The sequence below is a fragment of the Trichechus manatus genome, unplaced genomic scaffold (genome assembly GCF_000243295.1).
Source record: "Trichechus manatus latirostris isolate Lorelei unplaced genomic scaffold, TriManLat1.0 scaffold00015, whole genome shotgun sequence".
NCBI lineage: Eukaryota > Metazoa > Chordata > Mammalia > Sirenia > Trichechidae > Trichechus > Trichechus manatus.
The window spans coordinates 17,255,391-17,276,658 of NW_004443951.1; the positions used below are offsets into that span (position 1 = coordinate 17,255,391).

Sequence of the window (21,268 nt, forward strand, 5' to 3'; positions counted from 1 at the left end):
CGGATCGTCCCCGCTCGCAAGGATTGTGCTCTCTGCTTCTCCACCAGCCCCCGACACCACGCCAAGTTCTACACAGACGCGGTGGAAGCCGTCAAGGACATCCCTCATGACGCCACCGTCCTGATGGGCGGCTTCGGGATCTGCGGGATCCCGGAGAACCTGATCGGGGCCCTGCTGAAGACCCAGGTGAAAGGGCTCACCGTAGTGAGCAACACGGTCGGCTTGGACGACTTCGGACTGGGCCTCTTACTGGCCACCAAGCAGATCAGACGCATCATCTGCTCCTACGTGGGGGAGAACGCTCTCTGCGAGAACCAGTACTTAGCTGGGGAGCTAGAGCTGGAGCTGACGCCCCAGGGCACGCTGGCCGAGAGGATCCGCGCAGGCGGCGCTGGGGTGCCCGCCTTCTACACCAGCACGGGCTACGGGACCCTGGTCCAGGAAGGAGGCGCGCCCATCAGGTATTACGATGACGGCCACCTCGCTGTCATCAGTAAGCCAAGAGAGGTGAGGGAGTTTCATGGCCACCATTACCTTCTGGAAGAAGCAATCAAAGGAGATTTTGCTTTGGTGAAAGGGTGGAAGGCCGACCACTCAGGAAACGTTATCTTCAGGAAAAGCGCAAGGAACTTCAACGTGCCTATGTGCAAAGCTGCAGAAACCACAGTGGTAGAGGTTGAAGAAATTGTGGAGGTCGGATCATTTCCCCCAGAAGACATCCATGTGCCTAGCATTTATGTAGACCGCTTGATAAAGGGAGAAAAGTATGAGAAAAGAATTGAGCGCTTAGCAGTCCGACAAGAGGGAGCGGGAAAACACACATCTGAAGATAATCTGAGGACCCGCATCATCAAACGGGCGGCTCTGGAATTTGAGGATGGCATGTATGCTAATTTGGGCATAGGAATCCCTCTCCTGGCCAGCAACTTTATCAGCCCAAATATGACTGTTCATCTTCAGAGTGAAAACGGAATCCTGGGCTTGGGGCCATTTCCAGTCCAAAGTGAGGTGGATGCCGATCTCATCAATGCAGGCAAACAGACAGTCACTGTTCTTCCTGGGGCTTCTTTCTTCTCCAGTGATGAATCATTTGCAATGATTAGGGGCGGGCACCTCGGTCTGACAATGCTGGGAGGAATGCAGGTTTCCAAATACGGTGACCTGGCCAACTGGATGATTCCCGGGAAGAAGGTGAAAGGAATGGGAGGTGCCATGGATCTTGTGTCCAGTCCCAAAACCAGAGTGGTGGTCACCATGGAGCACTGTTCAAAGGCAAATGAACCCAAAATCGTGGACAAGTGCACGATGCCACTGACTGGGAAGCGCTGTGTGAACCGAATCATCACGGAAAGGGCCGTGTTCAACGTGCACCCAAAGAGAGGACTGACGCTGATTGAGCTCTGGGAAGGCCTGACAGTGGATGACATCAAAAAGAGCACAGGGTGTGCCTTCACAGTCTCACCTGACCTCAAGCCAATGCAGCAAATTACAATGTAAAATGTGAAGTCAACCTTTATCACAGAATGTGTGGCTTTCATTTTCACCTCTTAGGAAGTCAGTCATCACGTTTTCACGTTTCACAAGCAGTCTGACTAGATTCCTCCCTGGCTCTCAGACTTCCTACAGCTGGACAGACTTTGTTCTCTCAAGAAGCATATGACTCTAATTAAAAACCAGAGAAAAAACATAAAAGCTTATTGTGTATGTTCTGTAAGTGCTGAGAAAGCTCTGGGACAATCGGTGAGGACATTGGTGGCCCTTTCATTTACATTACAGTAGATGAGATGGACTGACACAGTGGCTGCAACAATGGGCTCAAGCATAACAATGATTGTGAGGATGGTGCCGGGCCAGGCAGTGTTTCGTTCTGTTGTACACAGGGTCGCTGTGAGTCACTGCCAACTCTACGGCTCCGAACAACAACAACAACATGTAATTCAGATGATCACATAGGAAGGGTTTTATTGACGTGTTTTCCCTCACAGTTCAGTCATGAAATAGAGACAAAAATGATGAGGGAGAAAGTAACTGCACTCAGAGTATACTTAAGGCACCATTTTACTAATACCAAGAATATTATACAAACATGTGAATTTGTGATCGACAGAAATACTCCTACAGATTTCCTTTGGCTCCTCTGACTTTTCTTCTGGGCCCTTTCATTGTGTTGCTGAATTTTATTTCCTATATCCTTATTTCCTCTCTCCACACTCCTCCTCCTTGTAGCTAAATAGATAGCCCTAGAAGGAAGGCAGGACCATCTCAGTGGGACAGTGAACCGGTTGCTGAGAGAGACTGCAGGAGGGACTTTTGGTGCTGACATTCCACCAGGAAGCTTCCTCTAGAAATAAACAGTCCACCTGTGCTTATAACAGGCTGTGGCTTATAACAGGTGGTGCACTCGAACCCTATGGTGGACTTCGATGAGTTTTCTCATCTTAAATCATAGTGTTCCCGTGTTATCCAGACGAAATGCTTAGATCCTTCTTTCTGTATGGAGGCTCTAACTAGCCTCTTGTGTAACACTCCCTCATAACCCAAGAGTGGCTGTCAGGTATTTTATCCTGAACCCATAGTGTCAAAAAATAAAAGGAAAAACTCAATATGTACGTGTAAAGTGTTAAAAACGCCTGCAGGGACCATAGGCTTTATACCGGTAGCTCTCAGAGTGCACACAACAGATAGGAGGATGCTGATAAGAGCAGAAAGGTCAAGGAGCCTCACCCTGAAGGCAGGACCAGATCCTGGAAGGGAGTGACGGGGAGGCAGAGGCGGAGACAGTGCTCACTGAGGGGAGAGCCTGGAGGGAGTAGGGACCTTGGCCAGGGGATGGAGGCATGGAATGCTACTGAGTGGACAGTAGGGCATCTTTTGGGGCTACTGGGAGGAAGGTAACCTGATCTGCCCTAAGTATCAGGAGTTTTCCAGCAGCAGGTGGAAAACAGGTTTCCAGAGCAGACAAGTGGCAGGCTGTTAGGATAGTTGAGAGAGGGAGATGCTGGGTCTCTCATATTACCAAGTTTTAAAGAACTAACCTAAGGGTCAAAAACAGTTCCAGTCTTAGACATGTCCACAGTGGGATTTCCCTCCAAGGATTCCAACCCAGTCATCCAGATTGTCCTTCAATGTGACAACAGAGTTACTTCCCCATCTGCAGGCTGACTGGGGCAGGGGCTGCAGGGGAAGGGTCAGGTGGCACCTAGAGCAGAGAGAAGCCTTGGGGAGAGGCAATATTTGGCCTGGGTGCATTAGGGAAAGGATTTGAATTGGGGTTAACCACCTGCCCTGGGACAGGACAGGGCAGGTGAGCTGCCAGGACATTTTGGGTTGTGATGGGGCTGCTCAGAAATGAGGTGAGACTGGGGGCGTCATTGGGCCCACCTGGACTCAGAGGAGCAGCAGCTCCATCCGGGCCTAAGGGGGAAGGCCACAGTGTGCCCCACATCTGGAGGCATGCCCACAGCATAGCCTGTCATCTGCAAAGGGGACAGCATGCCTGTCAGCTCCCTCACAAAGTCAGGTCTAGAGGCAGGAGTCCTGGGCCCCCAGAGGCTCCTGCAGCCCCCACCTCTGCCTTTCAGGGAAGGGGACCTGGGCAGCGTAGGGGCTCACCACTTGCCAGCTGGAGCCAAGGAATCCCGCACCAGAATGGGTTGGGCAAAAAGCAGAACCAGTGGGAAGGGGGAGCTCTGACTGTGGAAGGAGGGCTGGAGAGGCCCTTTCCCAGGACGGCTAAATTAGTAGGACTTCTGAAAGAAACCAGATGCTAGCCCTTTGCCCCCGCAACCCCGCACCTCGGCCCAGTTTGCTGGGGAAGGGTAGGAATATCCTGGCTCTGTTGCAGCTTGCTCTGGGACCTTGAACAGTGACTACTCTCTCGATCTCAGTTTCTGCTTCTGTAGAATAGAAACTAGGATTAAACGCTTCCAGGGATCCTCAGGAAGGCTTATAACCTCCATGATGGAATCTGCTGTGAGTAGCCAGTCAGTTGAAAGGGAGTTTCCTTGGGCGTGTGGCCTGCACTGAATATAAGTGAATATTCTGGCAAGGCCTGTGGGCTTTTGCTCATTCTGGATTCTATAGCTATCTCCTGTTCATCTGACCTCCAGTTCTTGGGACTTGAGCTAGCAGCTTACCTGTGGTCTTGCCTGCCAATCGTTGGGATTCATTGATTTTCACAGCCTGTGAGCAAGAGCCCTGCTCTCCAACCTACCGATCTGGGTTCCAACATTGAGGTGAAGTGCACTGTGGTGGTTAAGATTGTTCGCCAGCCCCTGTGGCTACGTGCATCAGGAGAGGCCTCTATCCTGACCCATGGACGTGGGATGTTCCAGCCTCTACAACCGTGTGAGCCATTTCCTAGACATAAGTCTCTCTCTGTATATATATTTATATGCTTTAGTGGTTTTGTTTCTCTAGAGAACCCAGCCTAAGACATGCATCCTCATGTAAATTAAACAATTGATACTATGTTTTAAAAAATATAAAAATGGGTTAGTAATCCTGTTCCTATAATTTAGTATAAGAAAATTTCACAGGAAAAAACAAACGAAGAGGATCTATTGCATTTTCATCTTTATAACGAAATGGCCTAAGTGTCTAACAATAAATTAATAGCTAAATAAAGTATGGTGAATCTACTCAAAGTAATTTTCTGCATTTGGAATGTTTATTGTTGAGAGCTATTTTGACAACCAGGGAAATATTTATGTGAAAAAGTTGAGGGGAAAATGTGGACTTCTTCACTGTGCTGACAACTGTGTAAAACTTAAAAACCAGCCTATGAAAACACCCTAGAAAAACGAAAAAGAATGCTGGAGTGGGGGAGGAGGCTTATGACTGATATGCTTTTCTCTAAAGTTGTTTTACTATAGTTATTGTATTAATTTCACAATTGAAAAAAAAGAGGATATTTGGAAATAAAAAAGAGGTACAGGAAGGTGGTTTTGCTGGTGGCGTCTTTACATTCCCAGGGCTAATTAGCTTATGTTTTTCCTGTCATCTTCAGCCTTTCAACAACTGTGGGATAAAACCCCATTTTTATAGGCTTCATTATTCCCAGGGCTGGGCCCAAATCATGTCCCTGCCTATAGCCTTCCTTCTTTTTTAACCATAAACCGTCCGAGTGGATAAGAACTTGATCTGGAAGATTGAGCCCCGGCTCTGGGGCCTCCTTCAAGTGTCTCTGCCCCCGAGTCTTGGGGTCTCATTAATGGGGATCAGAGCAGCTCTCACTAATGCTAGCAGTTCCTAAAATTAGCTGGGTGCTACCATAAAGCATACCCAGACATCCCCAGAAAGCATGGGGTGGAAGATTGAACGGGGCCTTGGAGTCCTCAGACCGAGGGGGGATCCCTGAGGCTGAGGGTCCCTAATTTTGAGGTTTCTTCTGTAAACACGAAATGCAGGATTACTGTACAGATCGAGTGAGATGTGTGTGTGAAATGACTTTGAAACATGCAAAATGCTCTGCAAATGTCAATTCTCATGGCCGTAACTCATAAGGGTGCCTGGTTCCCCAAGGACCTCCCACCCACTGCCTCTTTCAGACCTGCCTGCAGGGAGCTGGCTGGACTTAGGACTCAGGTCTTCAGATGGGAAACTGACGCACAGCGGGTCCCCCCTCAGGTCTCAGCCTCTGTGCTCCTGAGCCTGCCCTGGCCCCAGCAGAGAGGTCCCTGCCGTGCCCATGAGCAAGAACGCCACCCTCACCGACCGCCCTCTGTCCTCTCTCTGTTCAGGACACAGCGTGGACCCTGGCCTGGCCGGTCTGCTGGGACACCGAGCGCCACGCCCCAAACAGCCCTTCGTGGTCACTTTCTTCAGGGCGAGCCCGAGTCCCGTCCGAGCCCCGCGGGCAGTGAGGCCACTAAAGAGGAGGCTGCTGAAGAAAACCAATGAGCTGCCACAGCCACACAGGCTCCCGAGCATCTTCGGTGAGGTCCGGGGCTGGCCTGGCTCTGAGCTCTGGCAGGCGTTTGCCTAGAGAGGCTGCGCGGGAGCCAGGTGGTGGGACAGCACCCTCCGGGCCTTCAGGAGGGCTCAAGCGACCAGGCTCCCTCCAGCCACCTCTCCAGACACCGGCCTTTGCCCCATGCACCAGGCGACCGGCCGCTCCCCTCTCTCATGCTCTGAGCCTCTGCACTGACCGCCCTTCCATCTGGAAGTCCCCTCTCTGCCCTCCCTTGGCTTCTCCAGGAGCCCTTCCCAGACCTCGCTCAGAGTCAATCGCCCCTTCCTCCAGGCAGCCACAGGCCCTTTCAGCCCTTGATTCTTCCCTGGACACTTGCAGGATCTGCAGTTATTTATGTAAAGGTCACCTCACTGGGCCGAGCCCCTCGGGTCAGGGACAGCCGTGACCTGCCATGTTCCCTGCTTCACGGGCGCTGCCCTTTGCTGGGCTCAGCCGAGCGCACTTGAATGTGTGGAATGGACGTGGCTGGAGAGGGTGGGAGCTGTCTCTGGAGGAAAAAGGATGTGCTTGTCCTCCATCCTTGGGGTGGCCAAGGGTCCTGTTTGATGGGGACGGGGGGGCAGGCTGAGCACGGAGTTACTCTACAGTAACTGGGAGCCATTGAAGGCTCTTGAGCCGGGTGGTGGCATGAGCTGAGCTCCAGGTTTGGGCTTTATGAGACCAAATGCTTAAATTCCCATCATTTATTTATTCAACAAATATGCCCGTCAGGGCAGACCCCTTCCTGGGGACCCCCACATGGTAGGTGGACAGAGTCGGCCTCCAGAAAAGACCTTGTATTGTCTGTCCCTCCAGATGATGTCCACGGCTCCGTCGGGCGGCAGGTGTGCCAGCGGCACGAGCTCTACGTCAGCTTCCAGGACCTCGGCTGGCTGGTAACTCCCGACTCTGCTCCTTCCTTAACTGACAATCCCACCTTTCCATCCTAAGTGTCCCTCCCGGGAGGAGGTAGAATTATGGGTGATTTTTCTTTTTTATGTATTTTTTACCTTTGGTATTTCCCAAGTTTTCTAAAGTGAGAATGTGCCACTTTTGTAATGAGAAAGTATTTTTTGGTAAAAATCATGAAAATGGAGACTCTGAATCCTCAGGCACCTAAAATGTCACAGCTGCCACAGGGAAACTGAGGCAGGGTGGGCACTGCCTCCCTACGTTTGCTGCGGCTGCAGCTACAGGAGACATGAGGGTGTGGCAGCAGAGCACTGGCGGGGTGTGGAGGGGACAGGCTGTGCCCAGCCCTATCCACTGAGGGTCTTCCGGGGCTTTCCAACCTCTGAGGTGGTTGTGGAGCCCAAGGATGTTAGATGCGCCCTGCGGCTCAGGGAGGCACAGCCATGAGTCCTCCTGTGACGGCGCTGGACCCAGGGACCCGGGAAGAGCACATGGTGGACTCACCCTTTCCCTTCCCCCCAGGATTGGGTCATCGCCCCGCAAGGCTACTCGGCCTATTATTGTGAGGGGGAGTGCTCCTTCCCACTGGACTCCTGCATGAATGCCACCAACCACGCCATCCTGCAGTCCCTGGTCAGTACCGCGCCTGTCCTGCCTGCACCTTGGGTAGGGGTGAGGGGGATGGGGGTGGGGGGCTGACGGGAGGGGGCTCGTACAGCCCGCAGGGGAATGAGAGCACCTGCTCCGTGTCTGGGGGAGTTTTCTTTGCTTAAATTCATGCACACGCAGTATACACCTGAACCTACGTGCACCGCAGACATCGACTAAAAAGCCGTGTACACACACGGTCTCTGCGCTGCACATACACACATGGGACATTTGTGAACTTATGTGGGCACACCTCCATGTGGTCAGATGCCCAGGCATATGTAACAGTCACGCACACCCACCTGGGTACCTGTGTGAACTTAACACACATCTGCCCCCGTGAACCTGTGTGTGCTGCCCTCCTGTGACGCATGTACACACGATGTGAGCGGTGTGCGTGTGCCTCCATACACCCTCCATCATGGCTTGCGCCCCCGCACACCCTCCGTCATTGCACGCACGCACCCCCGCACACCCTCTGTCTTGGCGTGTGTCAGGGAACTCCAGCGTGTGGCGCTTACACACCGTGGGCTTTGGCTCTCAACTCCTCAGTTTCCTTTCACGGGCTTTCCCCTAGTCCCTCCTAGTTCTCCGTGGGTTCTACAGACTGTATGCTTTTCGATGCCCCAGGTTCTGAGGGAACTCTAAAAGCTTAAAATTTTTTCTAATAGGAACCTGTTGCTCCTGCTTATTGTTAGTGCTTTCTGTGTTTGCGGATTCTGGTGTTGAAACGGCTTTCTAGAACTTTTTACCTGGAATCCTAGTTCTTAGTCTCCCAGATCCTTATGCTTACTAGACTCAATCACTGTCTTAGATTGAGAGCAAATGAATTAACAAAAGCAGCTTTGATGTTGTGCTAATGCTTATTTTCCCAGCAGTCAGATGGGGTCTGCTGGACACCCAGGAGCTGACTTCCTTTGGAAAAGCTCAGGGGGCAGAGGTGGGGGGGATGCTAAGACATGTGTGGAGGAACCTGGCCCAGCCCGTGTGTGATGTGGTTCCCACTGCCCTGTGAGGAGGTTATCAGGTGTGATGATCTCACCTGTACTCCCAAGAGTCTGTCCCCCCCGCACAGTTCCTGTTACCACCTTGACCCAGGCCCTCAGCCCCTCCCAAGGCATCAGTCACAGACATGGGCACTCACCGAGGGCTGGGCGGCACATCAGACAGCCCCTACCTGCTGGGGCTGATGCCAGTGAACACACAGACCAGGGGACTCGAAGATGCCTTCTGTGAGGAAAGGAAGTGTGGGCCACTCAGCAGAGAGAGACTGGGCGGGGCCTCTGCAGGAGGAGGAGCGTGTCAAGAGCTGCAGGGAGAATGTTCCAGGGAGACAAATAAGTGCAAAAGCCCCATCTTAGTTGGGTTCTCTAGAGGAGCAAGACTAGTGAGATGTATATGTAATATATATAAATATATATAGAGAGAGATTTACTTCAAGAAAATGGCTCATGCAGTTGTGGGGGCTGACAAGTCCCAAATCCATAGGCCAGGCAGCAGGCTGGAGACCTCTGCTGGCTCATGGGACTGCGGAGGCTGGTGAGTCCAAAATAAGTAGGTCAGGTGGCAGGCGAGAGACTTCTGCAGGCTTTCATCCTAAGATCCAGAGGTCAGGCAACTAGAAGAGTGCCGGGTCGAAAGAGAGCATTTCTGCCAGAATATCCATTTACATTCTGGAGGCAGGCTACACACCCAAGGAAACTCCCCTTTCAACTGATTGGTTGATCACATCAGATCACATCATGGACGATTATTACATTACATTACATTACAGAACAGCACCCAGTCCAGTATCTGGACAAACCACTAAGACTCAGTCAAGGTGACACATAAAATTAACCATCATGGTCCTTAAGTCAGGAATGAGCTTGGAGCCAGCAGGAAGGCGGGGCTGGTGTGGAGTGAGCAAAGGGGAGGGTGAAGGGAGGTGAAGTTGAAGGTGGGCAGGGCCACATCATGGAGGGCCTGTGGTCCCCAGTCAGGGTGGACCGAGTTCAACCAAGTGAACTGAGAAGCTGTTAGAGTGTTTAAACAGAGGAGTGTCATGATCTGCCTTACTCTCTAGAAGGATCTCTCTGGCCACTGTAGGGAGGATGGACTGTAGGAGGTCAAGGGTGGAGGAGGCAGGGAGGCTAGTGAGGAGGCTGCTGTGGCGCCTGACAAGAGGTGGTGGCAGCTTGAACAGGGCGACTGGGTAGGTGGTCAGAAGTTGTCAGAGGAGCATAGATGGTGGAGGCAGACCAATGGGACGCTCCCATGGAGTGGATGGAGGGGGTGAGGAAGGAGAAGATCAGGTGCCTTCTGTGTGTGCAGCCTGAGGAGCGTGAGAGGATAAGAACTCTGTTTACCAAGGACAGGGAAGGCCTGGTGTGGCGCAGAATTGTTGTTAGGGTTGAGGGGAGGACTGGTGGAAATTGGTAATTCTGTTGCGGCCACGATACATCTGATATCCTGTTAGATCCTTCGGTGGTGATGTCAGGTGGGTAGTTGGATCCACGTGTCTGGAGCTGAGGGGAGAGGGCCAAACTGAAGCTATGAATTTGAGAGACATCAATATGTTGAAAGGTCTATAAATCTATACATACACACATGTGCATTCATGTACAAAAAAGTAACAATACGCATTTCTAATAGAATATATGTAAAGTACTTAGCATAGTGTGTGGCACATGGGAATCGTGCAAAGATGTTAGTTATTATTTCTTGACCCGAGATGAAATGAATCAAGTGACATATTAAATCAAAAACCCATTGCAGTTGCATTGATTCCAACTCATAGCGACCCTATAGGACAGAATGGAATTGCCCTATATGGTTTCCAAGGCTGTACTCTTTATGGACTGAGCCTTGGTAGCACAGTGGTTAAGAGCTCTGCTGCTAACCAAAATGTCGGCAGCCGCTCCTTGGGAACGCTATGGGGCAGTTCTACTCTGTCCTAAAAGGTCACTATGAGTCAGAATTGACTTGACAGCAGTAGGTTTTAATCTTTAGAAAGCATACTGCCACACCTTTCTCCCATGGAGTGGCTAGTGGGACCTTTCTGTTAGCAGCTGAGTGCTTAACCACTGACTTACCAGTTTGGGAATAAGTGATATGTTAGACTTCACAAATCTCTTTCATCAGTCTGTTTGGGCAGTATAAAAGGCCATGTCTCTTTTTGTCGCTCATTGGGTAGAACTCTGGTCTCGGGTAAGGAGTCATAGAATGGCAGCACCCATGGTACTGACTTCCCTCCCGCGTGTCCCAGCTCAGCAGAAACCCTCCCCAGTTCCCAGCCTTAGAGCCCCATGGCCGGCACTCGTGGGTGATGTCTCCTGGCCTCTTCAGATGGGCCCATAAATGCCGAGAGCCCAGCCCCCACATGTGGAGGCTGGAAAGTTGGCAGCAGCGGCCCCATGTCCTAGTCTGGGTGGACATCCCTGGAGAGGCCTTGCTGGGGCTTCCAGACAAAGGTGATGGGGGCAATGGGGACGAGGAGGCCAGGCTGTGGGACAGGCCCCCTGTCAGACAGCTTCGTCTGGGTCCTGCTCAGCAGCACCTGTGAGGGCTGGAGGTCCTGGCCAGTCGAGCAGCCCACACACACTGCCAGCAGCAGGTTTCCTTCTGTCTCCACATCCCCACTGGACAGTGGTGCTGACCTTGGGGACCTTCAGTGTAAACAGCAGCTCATCCAGCCAAGTCTCAGGATCAGTATTTTTATGGAGGCTGAAAATGGCCTGCTCATTCAGTCAGGCTCTTTTGGTGGGTAAAAGCTGTTCTAGGGTGTGGTAGAGAGATCACTGACCTGGGGCACATCCTGGCCACACTGCAGTAGGCATGTGACTCTGGATGCGTCCCGTGGTCTCTGTGCCTCAGTTTCCTTATCTGCACAGAGCAATGCTTGCCTCAGAAGTTGTCATGAAATCAGAAAGTACTTTGAGAGATGATAGTGCTGACAGGGACTGATTATCCAATATGCAAGGTAAGCACAGTGCTTACCTTGCTTACCAGATCATCTCTAGTGAACAATTTCACTTTTTTTTTTTTTAACCACATCAAAGATTTGCTTCTAGGTCTGGCTGGCATCTGTCTCTCTCCCAACCCCACAGCATCTTCCTACAGAATCAAAGCCTCTTTTTAAATTTACAGTCCCTGACAGGAGTGGATTATCTAGTCAGCAAGGTAAGCACAGGCTTACTTGTGCTTACTTACTAATCTGGAGTGAACAATTTCACATGGGTTTCACCACATCATGTGTTCACCACATCATGTGAAATTGTTCACTACAGATGATCTGGTAAGTAAGGTTAGTATCATGCTTACCTTGCTTATTGGATAATCTGCCCCTGAGTGCCGAACACATCAAAGGTGAACCTTGAATGTCTAGAATGTTCTATGAACATTCACTGGGTCACCCTCTGGAGAGGGAGACAGACCCACAAACAGATCATGATGACAAGACATGATCAGGGACTGAAGGAACCCTGGAAAGCATGGCCCCCGGATTCTCTATCAGCCCAGAACTAAAACAGTTCCTGAGGCCAACTCTTCAGACAGGGATTGGACTGGACTATGGGACATAAACTGATACTCATGAGGAGTGTGCCTCTTAGCTCAAGCAGATACAAGAGACTAAATGGGCAGCTTCTGTCTGGAGGTGAGATGGCAAGGCAGAGAGGGTTAGGAGCTGGCTGAATGGACATGGGGAATCAGGGGTGGAAAGGAGGAGTGTGCTGTCACTTTATGGGGAGAGCATTTAGGGTCACATAACAGTGTGTGTATAAATTTTTGTATGGGAGACTAACTTTAAATGTAAACTTCATTTAAACTACAACAATAAAAAAAAACCAAAGGCTGAAAAAAAAAAAAAAGAAAAAGATATGATCAGGGATACGGAGAAGGATAAAGTGGAGGGATCCCAGAGGAGGTCCTTCAGAGAACGTTCCAGGCAGAGGGCTTGGGCACCAGGTGCATGGTGTGTTGGGGGAACAGCAGACTTTCCATGTCTGAAGGGGGTGGACATGGCAGGGCGTGGGCAGGAGGTCCGGGGAGCAGTGGGACAAGCATGTGGGGCCTGAACCACCAAGCCAGGGGCTCAGGCTGAGCCCTGAGGGTAGTACGGGTGAGGGAAGGGCCCCAGGAGGGCAGTGGCAGGGTCAGCCGTGCCAGTTAGCACCCACTGTGGCTGCAAGAGAGGATGGAGTGTGCAGGGCCGGAGAGCTGTGAGCCGGGGCCTGCGCGGGGAACAGGTGGGAGCTGGGGGCTGGGTGGGTGGGTCCTCGGAGGAGGCTGTCGTGCTCACGCCTCTGCCTCTGCCCTCCCTGGCTAGGTGCACCTGATGAAGCCTGACGCTGTCCCCAAGGCATGCTGCGCGCCCACCAAGCTGAGCGCCACCTCCGTGCTCTACTACGACAGCAGCAACAATGTCATCCTGCGCAAGCACCGCAACATGGTGGTCAAGGCCTGTGGCTGCCACTGAAGGCGCGCCCGCCTGGGCCTGCTGCAGCCCTCCAGCCCCACCCAGTCAGGACCCCAGAAGACTTCTCACCTCTCTCCAGGGGCAGGAAATCCCCAAACCCTAGGCAGGGTTGGCAGGGATGGCCCTCAGAGGTCACCTTGTCCATGCCCCTGCTTCCTTCATGTCAGGCTCTGTCCTCTCCAGGACTGTCTACCCCCACTTCCCCTGCCTGAGGCCTGTGACACACTTTCCTGCCTCCAGCCCTGGGGTTCTGAGTCAGCAAGCAGGGGTCCACCTTACCCTCCTGCCCCAGAAGCACGTGCTGACTGGGCTCTCTGGGGTTGGCACGAAAGTCCTGTCTGAGGACCTGTCCATGACCATCACTGGCCCATCTCAGGCTGTGGGATGACCTGAGAGGCACCTGGAGCCTGAGACTGGCCCATACAGTCTCTTCTCCACCCATTACAGGGTTCCAGTATATGTAGATGGGGTCTGGCCCACCTCTACTGCCTGCCCCTCCCAGCTGCAACACTGGGCTTTTCTGGAGAATAGCATGGACTTGTCCTCAGTGTTGTATACTCTTTGATCTGAATTACCAAACTGCTGCCCACAGATAGACAGGTGGGCCAACTCAAGAAAGAGCTGAATGGACATAATGATTCTGGGCTAAAGCTAATGGCATTTATCTTCCTGCTTCCTGCCCTTCTGTCTGCCTCTGCTGCCTGGCGAAGATGTGCAGTGTGTGGACTGTTGTTGGCCTTTGGAGCATCAAAGCACCTTGGGGGCTTCCAGTGAACTCATCTTTCCCCTTCACTGTGTTGACTGATCGAGAGCTGAGCTCTGTGGAAGTTATGCGTTTGCTGAGCCAAACGGGGTGGGTGGCATAGCACAGATGCCATCATTTCCCCTTCCCTTCTCTGTGGCAGCCATCAATAATCAATCTTGACATTTTCTCTCCCGGATCTGGACAGAATCTCAAAATGATCAACACAGACATCCAGGCAGCCACTGCCTACAGATCCAAGTGGGCATGTGATGTGAGAACTGCTTGCCATCTCCTGCCACGCTAGGGCACAACCCATTCTACCCAGAGCCTTGTATCCACCACACTGGATAGCCAGTGCCCAGACAGGGGGTGAGGGCAGGGGCTTGTCAGCACCTGCATTTGTGTCCAGTTGTCAGAAACAGGCTGGTCACCAGTCTGTGTCACCCTCTGTGCCCAGGAGCCCTGTCATGGTTCTTGGGGCCTGTGAGCCAAAAAAACCCGTTCCGGGGCAGTGACAGGCAATAATTAAGCTGAGCTGGGTGGGGAGGTTTGTCTCAGCCTCCACTGTTCCTGGAGACGACTGTGCTTTCTCCTTGGAGCAGCTGCTGGGAGTTGGAGTGTTCATTTGATTTCTGACTTGCTAAGCCTGTAATTAACCTGCTGGTGGAGTCCAGCTGCAGGAACCCTGAAATACCGTCACTAAAAGCAGCTCCTGGCCCCACCCCGTCTTTAGGCCCAGCCCAGTGATACGCATCTCTGAGGAGGGGCCTCCAGGAGAGCAGGTCTGGCAGGGGTGGGCCTGGGGGCTGTGCTGCAGGACAGCAGCGCCTCCACCTGGACCTGGGAGACCCTCCCCTGCACAGGGGGGCAGGCCCAGCCTGTCTGTAAGGTAGTGAGTTCCCCATCACCTACCTACATAGGGACCTGGCCTGGATGTAGGAGACCTGACATGTAGTTAGCTTCCTCATCTGGACTTCAGTTTTCCATCTGTAACAGAAGGCATTGGACTCTTCTGTCTCCAAAGGGCCTTCCAGTCAGGGAATGTGTCTACCAGCCCTGTCTCATACTGAGTCCAGACTTGGGCTCACAGCCCTGAATGCAGACTCGGGTGGCCATCACAGATCAGCGTTAGCACGTAACCGGGAATCTATTTGCCATTCCAGTACTTACTTAACAGTTCTCTTTTCCCAACATCAAGGAGAGTGGAGAACTGTAAATTAGCCAGTTATTTTGAAAACTAAATTTCTACTTGACCTGGTATCTTTAGTGCCCAGCCAATGACCTGGCACTATTAGGTGTCTGTCAAATCAACCCAAGGTTTGAAGATGCTGAGTCAACCTTCCCTGTCATGCTGTGCCAGCAGAATGAGTAGGAGTTGCAATCCTCCTTTTTCATGCAGAACAGATTAAAAACAGTTAAGTCATCACCTACCTGCCCAATAGTCAGACTTCCATCAACTTTTGGCATTCAAATGGTTACCAAATGAAATCAAATAGAAAAATCCCTTGAGCCATAAAACAATTGTGGACACAAAGCCCATGCGTTTTATTCCACAAGAGTCATGTTTGATGAGCCAAACATGGTGGCTACAGTGGGTGGCCCAAGCTGGCAGGTGCCATCACTTCCCTTTCCCTTGCTCAGGGAATGGCTTGTTCATCTGGTTGCACAAGACTAGAAAGATAAATAAGGGGGGAGGGGTGTCAGTTCAGACCCATTGACAGCAATGAGAAATCGATGACAGTTGACAGGAAGGGAAGACACAATCGGGCGGACTATTCAGTAAGCAAGGAAAGCACGGGCTTACTTGTGCTTACTAATCTGTAGTGAGCAATTTCACATGGGTTTCACCACACCACATCAAAGTGAAACCCACATGAAATTGTTCACTACAGAATAGTAAGTAAGCACAAGTAAGCCTGTGCTTAGCTTGCTTACTGAGTCATCCACCCGTCAGGGATTGTGAATTTGGTAAAAAGAGGCTTTGGTTCTGTAGGAAGGTGCTGTGGAGTTGGGAGAGAGATAGATGCCAGCCATACCTAGAAGAATCTTTGATGTGGTGAAAAAATGTGAAATTGTTCACTACAGATTAGTAAGTAAGTACAAGTAACCCTGTGCTTACCTGGTTTATTGGATAATCTGCCCCGGGACACATATAAAAAGGCTGAGGAGAAATGGACAGCAGTCCTGCTAACTGCAGTGCAACACTGGCCTCGATGCCAGGTCATGAGCGTTTTAGTGTTCACAGGCTTCTGACTAGGAGTCCTTGAGTGGCACAAATAGTTAAGCACTGGGCTACCAACCAAAAGGCTAGTGGTTTGAACCCACCCAGAGGCACCTTGAAAGAAAAGCCTGGAGATCTGCTTCCAAAAGCAAACCCTATGGAGCAGAGTTCTACTCTGGCACACATGGGGTCATCATGAGTATGAACTGAATTGACACAACTAACAACAACCAAGGTAGGGAAGTACCACACGCTAGGAAAACTTCTAGGAAATAGGAAAAGGGGCAGTATAGTAGGAGTATAGACTTTTGGAACCAAATGGATTTGAATCCTGGTTCTACTTTCTCTGTAGAGTAAGGTATTGCTTCTTTCCTTCCAGAACATTCAGCACAATGACCGGCATGTAAATGCTTAACAACAGGCAGCTGTTGGCATTTTTATTACAAACCAATTTGCTGATTTTGAACCACCTCTGTGCTGTCCCATTAAACCTCCTCCCTGAATGTGTTCTGCAGGTGATAGTGTATTTATTTCAGAGCTGTGCTTTTCCCTAAAAAATCTACACACAGCCGTCCCCAAGGGAAGGAGGGGAGGACTTATATTCTCACCTGCTTTAAAGGCCTGATGAACATGCCCAGGCCGGCAATGGCCAGTGAAACTGCCGTGTGCTCTCAGAGATGCCGGGATTCCACAGGCCACATCCTGCTGGGAGTTTAGAACCCACCAGGTCCTCTTACGGCAATTTGAACAGGCGAATTGTCCATCCAGGGTTTTACTACTTATGAAAAGCCTTATGCAATTGCTTGACCCACCTTTTAAAAAATGTGTTTTTTAATCTATTACAAAAATAATGCAGTTTCAAGGAAATTTAGGAAAACACCAAAGGTAAAATATAATTCAAATCACCACAGTCCTAGTACTAAGATAAATGCTATTAATATTTTGGTGAATTTATTTCTAGGCTTTTTTCTTTGATTATACATACAAATATATGTTTATACGTTATTTATATACCATATAAATTGCTTTGTGACATCCTTTCTCCACTTTATTATATAGTAAAAATTTCAATTATTAAATATTTTTTGAAAACATGGCTCTCTAGTTTTCCATCACCTGAACTCTATAAGACTCAGTTTTCTCCACTAAAAAGCAGGTCCCACAACTTGTTCCTCAGAGGGTTGCTGTGAGGCTGCGTGACTGAGACAAATGGTACACCTGGAGGCAGATGTGCTGGTAAAGAGAGGAAATACCAGTACAATCACAGAAAGCAGCCACAGATAATATGTAAATGCACGGATGTGGCTTGTTCCAAAGAAACTTTATTCACAAAAGTAGGCAGTGGGCTGGATTACTAGTTGGCCATAGTTTGCCAACCTCCTCTGTCTCCTGACAAATGAGTATCTGACACAGAGAAGGCATTCTGAGTTATAAAAATAACTGTAGAATGGATGAACAAATAAAACAAGTGATCACGGAGACTGGCAAGTATGCTAGTTGGCGATAAGACTGGCCAGCATGAGTTCAGGAGCAGAGGCAGCAGGAGACAGGAACTTTCCCACGACCTTTGATGTCCTCTGACAATGTCCCTGACTATGGTCTGACAGTGACATCTGACTGGACTCTTAGGGAATCAGCCCAGGGAGGGAAGAAAAGCCTGCCTCAGTGGGACAACTTAGCTATAGATGCAACTTCTGACAACTCCCAGGAGCTAGCTGGAGGTGGCAGTACAAAAACTAGGATTTCTTTCACCAGAAGAAAACGTCCCAGCAGGCCCAGGAGAGGTCCCGGCAGCAAAGGCCTGGTGAAGCTGGTGACCATCCACGGACCATCCACAGTGGGGCGGGCAGGCACCTGCGCTGGCTCCGTGCCCACAGCCACGCTCTGGGAGGAGCCCAAAGGAAGTCCCCACCGTGCCTGCAGAGGGGCTTCTCCAATGGTCACCAAGGAAGGTCTCCTGGTACAAACACTGCTTCTTCAAAGGGACACCCTCAGGGACCCCCTGCTGGTTCCCCTGGACACACGGGCAGGAGCAGAGAGAGGGCAGAGCAGAGAAAGAGCCAGATCACACATACTCTCCACAGTCAGCGATGATCACTTTCTGCTTTGGCTTCCCGTCCTTGCTGCCCTGGGCCTTTGTGCAGAACAGAAGAGGAGGAATCGGGGGAGGGACGAGGGGGGGACAAAGAGCTGCTTAGGGTACCCACCCCATCTGCCCACTCCCACCCTAGAACCTGTCCCTTCAGAAGAAGGGCTACAGGGCAGAGCAGCCCCTCCTCCTGGGGAGCCCCGGGCCCAGCTCTCCTGGCCACCGAGCGCCCCTCAGCTCCCCAACAGGGCTGTGCACCAAGGGCGGGGAGGAGGAGGCTCATTCCGGCCACCTACCTCAATCTGCCGCAAGACATCCAGGCCTTCGGTGACCTCCCCAAACACCACGTGCTTGCCATCCAGCCAGTCTGTCTTGTCACACGTCAGGAAGAACTGGGAGCCGTTGGTGTTTGGGCCGGAGTTGGCCATGGAGAGAAGGCCTGAGGAGGGAACGACCACACTGGCTCGCGGCGCCCCTGGCTCCCAGCCTCAGAGGACACCTGTGCAGACCTGTCTCCGGCCCTGCAGCCAGGGAGGCTCAGAAACTGGACACACAGCCCACTTGGGTGTGTCCAGCTTGTCATTCATTCATTCATTCAGTGAAACGAGGTGATCAGGGTTGTTTTAATCATTTTATACTGGTTTGTTCTGTCATTTATTTCACAAATACTTGTTAAGTGTCTACTTTGTAAAGAGGCTTCTGTCAAACCCTGGGGACACTGGTAAGCAAAACATAGTCCCAGTTCTAGTGGAGCTCAGTCTAGTGGAAAAGAGTTACTCATTTGTGCTACAACATAGTGAAGCTCAGTGACATGGACATCTGTGTGGGGAATGGAGGGAGCACAAGAGGCAGCAGAGAGAGAGAATCAAAGTGAAAGCGAGCGAGTGTACAGCATCAGTGCCACTATGAGTGGCAGGGAAGGCTTTCTGGAGGAGGTGACATCTGAGTTTAAGTCTAAAAGGCCGGGTTTGGCGGGGGCTGAAGAGGATGCTGCAGAAGAAGCTGCACTGGTCTGTGGTAATGAGAAACCCCACTCTTCACGGAGGGGCCTCTAGACTGTGCTCCCTTCAGATAGGGACCAGATCCCACTCCACTCTCAATCCCCAGAGTGTATCAGGGTGTCCAACACATACCAACTCACCCCTGTTAATGTCTATTTTAAATATTTAGATACCAAATATTTATTACGTGGTTATTATGTGCTATACGCTGTTCCAGAATACAGTGGTGAACAAGAAAGATTGAGTCCTACTCTCATGAAGCCGACATCCTAGGAAGGCAGACGGGAAATAAATGAAAGAAGAACTATATAATTTCACCTCCACGCATTGGTCAGTTTGTGGTACTGTGGGGGCTTGAGTATTGCTGTGATGCTGGAAGCTATGCTTCTGGTATTCAAATACCAGCAGGGTCACCCATGGTGGACAGGTTTCAGCTAAGCTTCCAGTCTAAAACAGACTAGGAAGAAGGACCTGGTCGTCTACTTCTGAAAAAATTAGCCAGTGAAAACCTTATGAATAACAGCAGAACATTGTCTGATATAGTGCCAGAAGATGAGCCCCTCAGGTTGGAAGGCACTCAGTGACGACTGGGGAAGACCTGCCTCCTCAAAGTAGAGTCGACCTTAATGACGTGAATGGAGTCAAGCTTTCGGGACCTTCATTTGCTGACGTGGCACAACTTAAAATGAGAAGAAATAGCTGCAAACATCCATAAATAATAGGAATGTGGGAAGTATGAAGTATGAATCTAGGAAAATTGGAAGCATCAAAAATGAAATGAAACACATAAAGGCATTAGTGAGTTGAAATGGACTGGTACTGGCCATTCTGAATCAGACAATCGTATGGTCTACCATGCTGGGAATGACAAACTGAAGAAGAATGGCATCGCCTTCATCGTCGAAAAGAACATTTCAAGATCTATCCTGAGTACAACACTGTCAGTGATAGGATAATATCCATACACCTATAAGGAAGACCTGTTAATATGACTATTATTCAAATTTACACACCAACCACTAAGGCCAAACATGAAGAAACTGAAGATTTTTACCAACTTCTGTAGTCTGAAATTGATTGAACATGCAATCAGGATGCAGTGATAATTACTGACGATTGGAATGCGAAAGTTGGAAACAAAGAAGGATTTATAGTTGGAAAATATGGCCTTGGTGATAAAAACGATGCTGTAGATAGCATGACAGAATTTTGCAAGACCAACAACTTCTTCACTGCAAATATCTTTTTTCAACAACATAAATGGCGACTATACACATGGACTTCACCAGATGGAATACACAGGAATCAAATCGACTACATTTGTGGAAAGAGAGGATGGAAAAGCTCGATATCATCAGTCAGAACAAGGCCAGGGGCTGGCTGTGGACAGACTATCAATTGCTTACATGCAAGTTGAAGTTGAAGAAAATTAGAACAAGTCCACGAGAGCCAAAGTATGACCTTGAGTATATCCCACCTGAATTTAGAGACCACCTCAAGAACAGATTTGACGCACTGAACACTAATGAATGAAGATCAGATGAGTTGTGGAATAACATCAAGGACATCATACTTGAAGAAAGCAAGAGGTCATTAGCAAGACAAGAAAGAAAGAAAGGACCAAAATGGATGTCAGAAGAGATTCTGAAGCTTGCTTTTGAACGCAGAGTAGCTAAAGCGAAAAGAAGACATAATGAAGTCAAAGAGCTGAAAAGAAGATTTCAAAGCGGGGCTCAAGAAGACGAAGTATTTTAATGAAATACACAAAGACCTAGAGATAGAAAACCAAAAGGGAAGAACACGCTCAGCATTTCTCAAGCTGAAAGAACTGAAGAAAAAATTCAAGCCTCAAGTTGCAATATTGAAGGATTCTACAAGAAAAATACTAAACAACGCAGGAAGCATCAATAGAAGATGGAAGGAATACACAGAGTCACCGTACCAAAAAGAATTGTTCACCCATTTCAGGATGTAGCATATGATCAGGAACTGACAGTATTGAAGGAAGAGGTGCAAGCTGCACTGAAAGCATTGGGGAAAAACAAGCCTCCAGGAATTGACAGAATACCAACTGAGATGTTTCAACAAATGGATGCAGTGCTGGAAGTGCTCACTCGTCTATGCCAAGAAATTTGGAAGACAGCTACCTGGCCAACCGACCAGAAGAGATCCATATTTGTACCCATTCCAAAGAAAGGTGATCCAACAGAATGTGGAAATTATCAAACAATATCAATAATA

At 50.0% G+C, this 21,268-nt stretch overlaps 3 protein-coding genes across 3 annotated transcripts in view; 2 read left to right on the forward strand and 1 right to left on the reverse strand.

Annotated features, from left to right (window-relative positions):
- Nucleotides 1–1,497, forward strand: part of LOC105756036 (succinyl-CoA:3-ketoacid coenzyme A transferase 2, mitochondrial-like) — a 2,871-nt gene extending 1,374 nt beyond the window's left edge. Inside the window, exon 2 of the mRNA XM_012554215.1 lies at nucleotides 22–1,497. Coding sequence (XP_012409669.1) covers nucleotides 22–1,497 — 1,476 coding nt within the window. The remainder of the gene's footprint in view (nucleotides 1–21) is intronic.
- Nucleotides 1–13,000, forward strand: part of LOC101361843 (bone morphogenetic protein 8B) — a 43,352-nt gene extending 30,352 nt beyond the window's left edge. The window contains exons 7-10 of the mRNA XM_004372083.1: nucleotides 5,742–5,936; nucleotides 6,770–6,849; nucleotides 7,388–7,498; nucleotides 12,822–13,000. Coding sequence (XP_004372140.1) covers nucleotides 5,742–5,936; nucleotides 6,770–6,849; nucleotides 7,388–7,498; nucleotides 12,822–12,971 — 536 coding nt within the window. The 3' untranslated portion in view covers nucleotides 12,972–13,000. The remainder of the gene's footprint in view (nucleotides 1–5,741; nucleotides 5,937–6,769; nucleotides 6,850–7,387; nucleotides 7,499–12,821) is intronic.
- A 4,665-nt stretch (nucleotides 13,001–17,665) lies between these two features.
- The window catches only part of LOC101340274 (peptidyl-prolyl cis-trans isomerase E), an 8,217-nt gene continuing 4,614 nt past the window's right edge, over nucleotides 17,666–21,268 (reverse strand). Inside the window, exons 2-3 of the mRNA XM_012554289.2 lie at nucleotides 18,323–18,465; nucleotides 17,666–18,071 (exon numbers count right to left, since the gene is read on the reverse strand). Coding sequence (XP_012409743.1) covers nucleotides 18,003–18,071; nucleotides 18,323–18,465 — 212 coding nt within the window. The 3' untranslated portion in view covers nucleotides 17,666–18,002. The remainder of the gene's footprint in view (nucleotides 18,072–18,322; nucleotides 18,466–21,268) is intronic.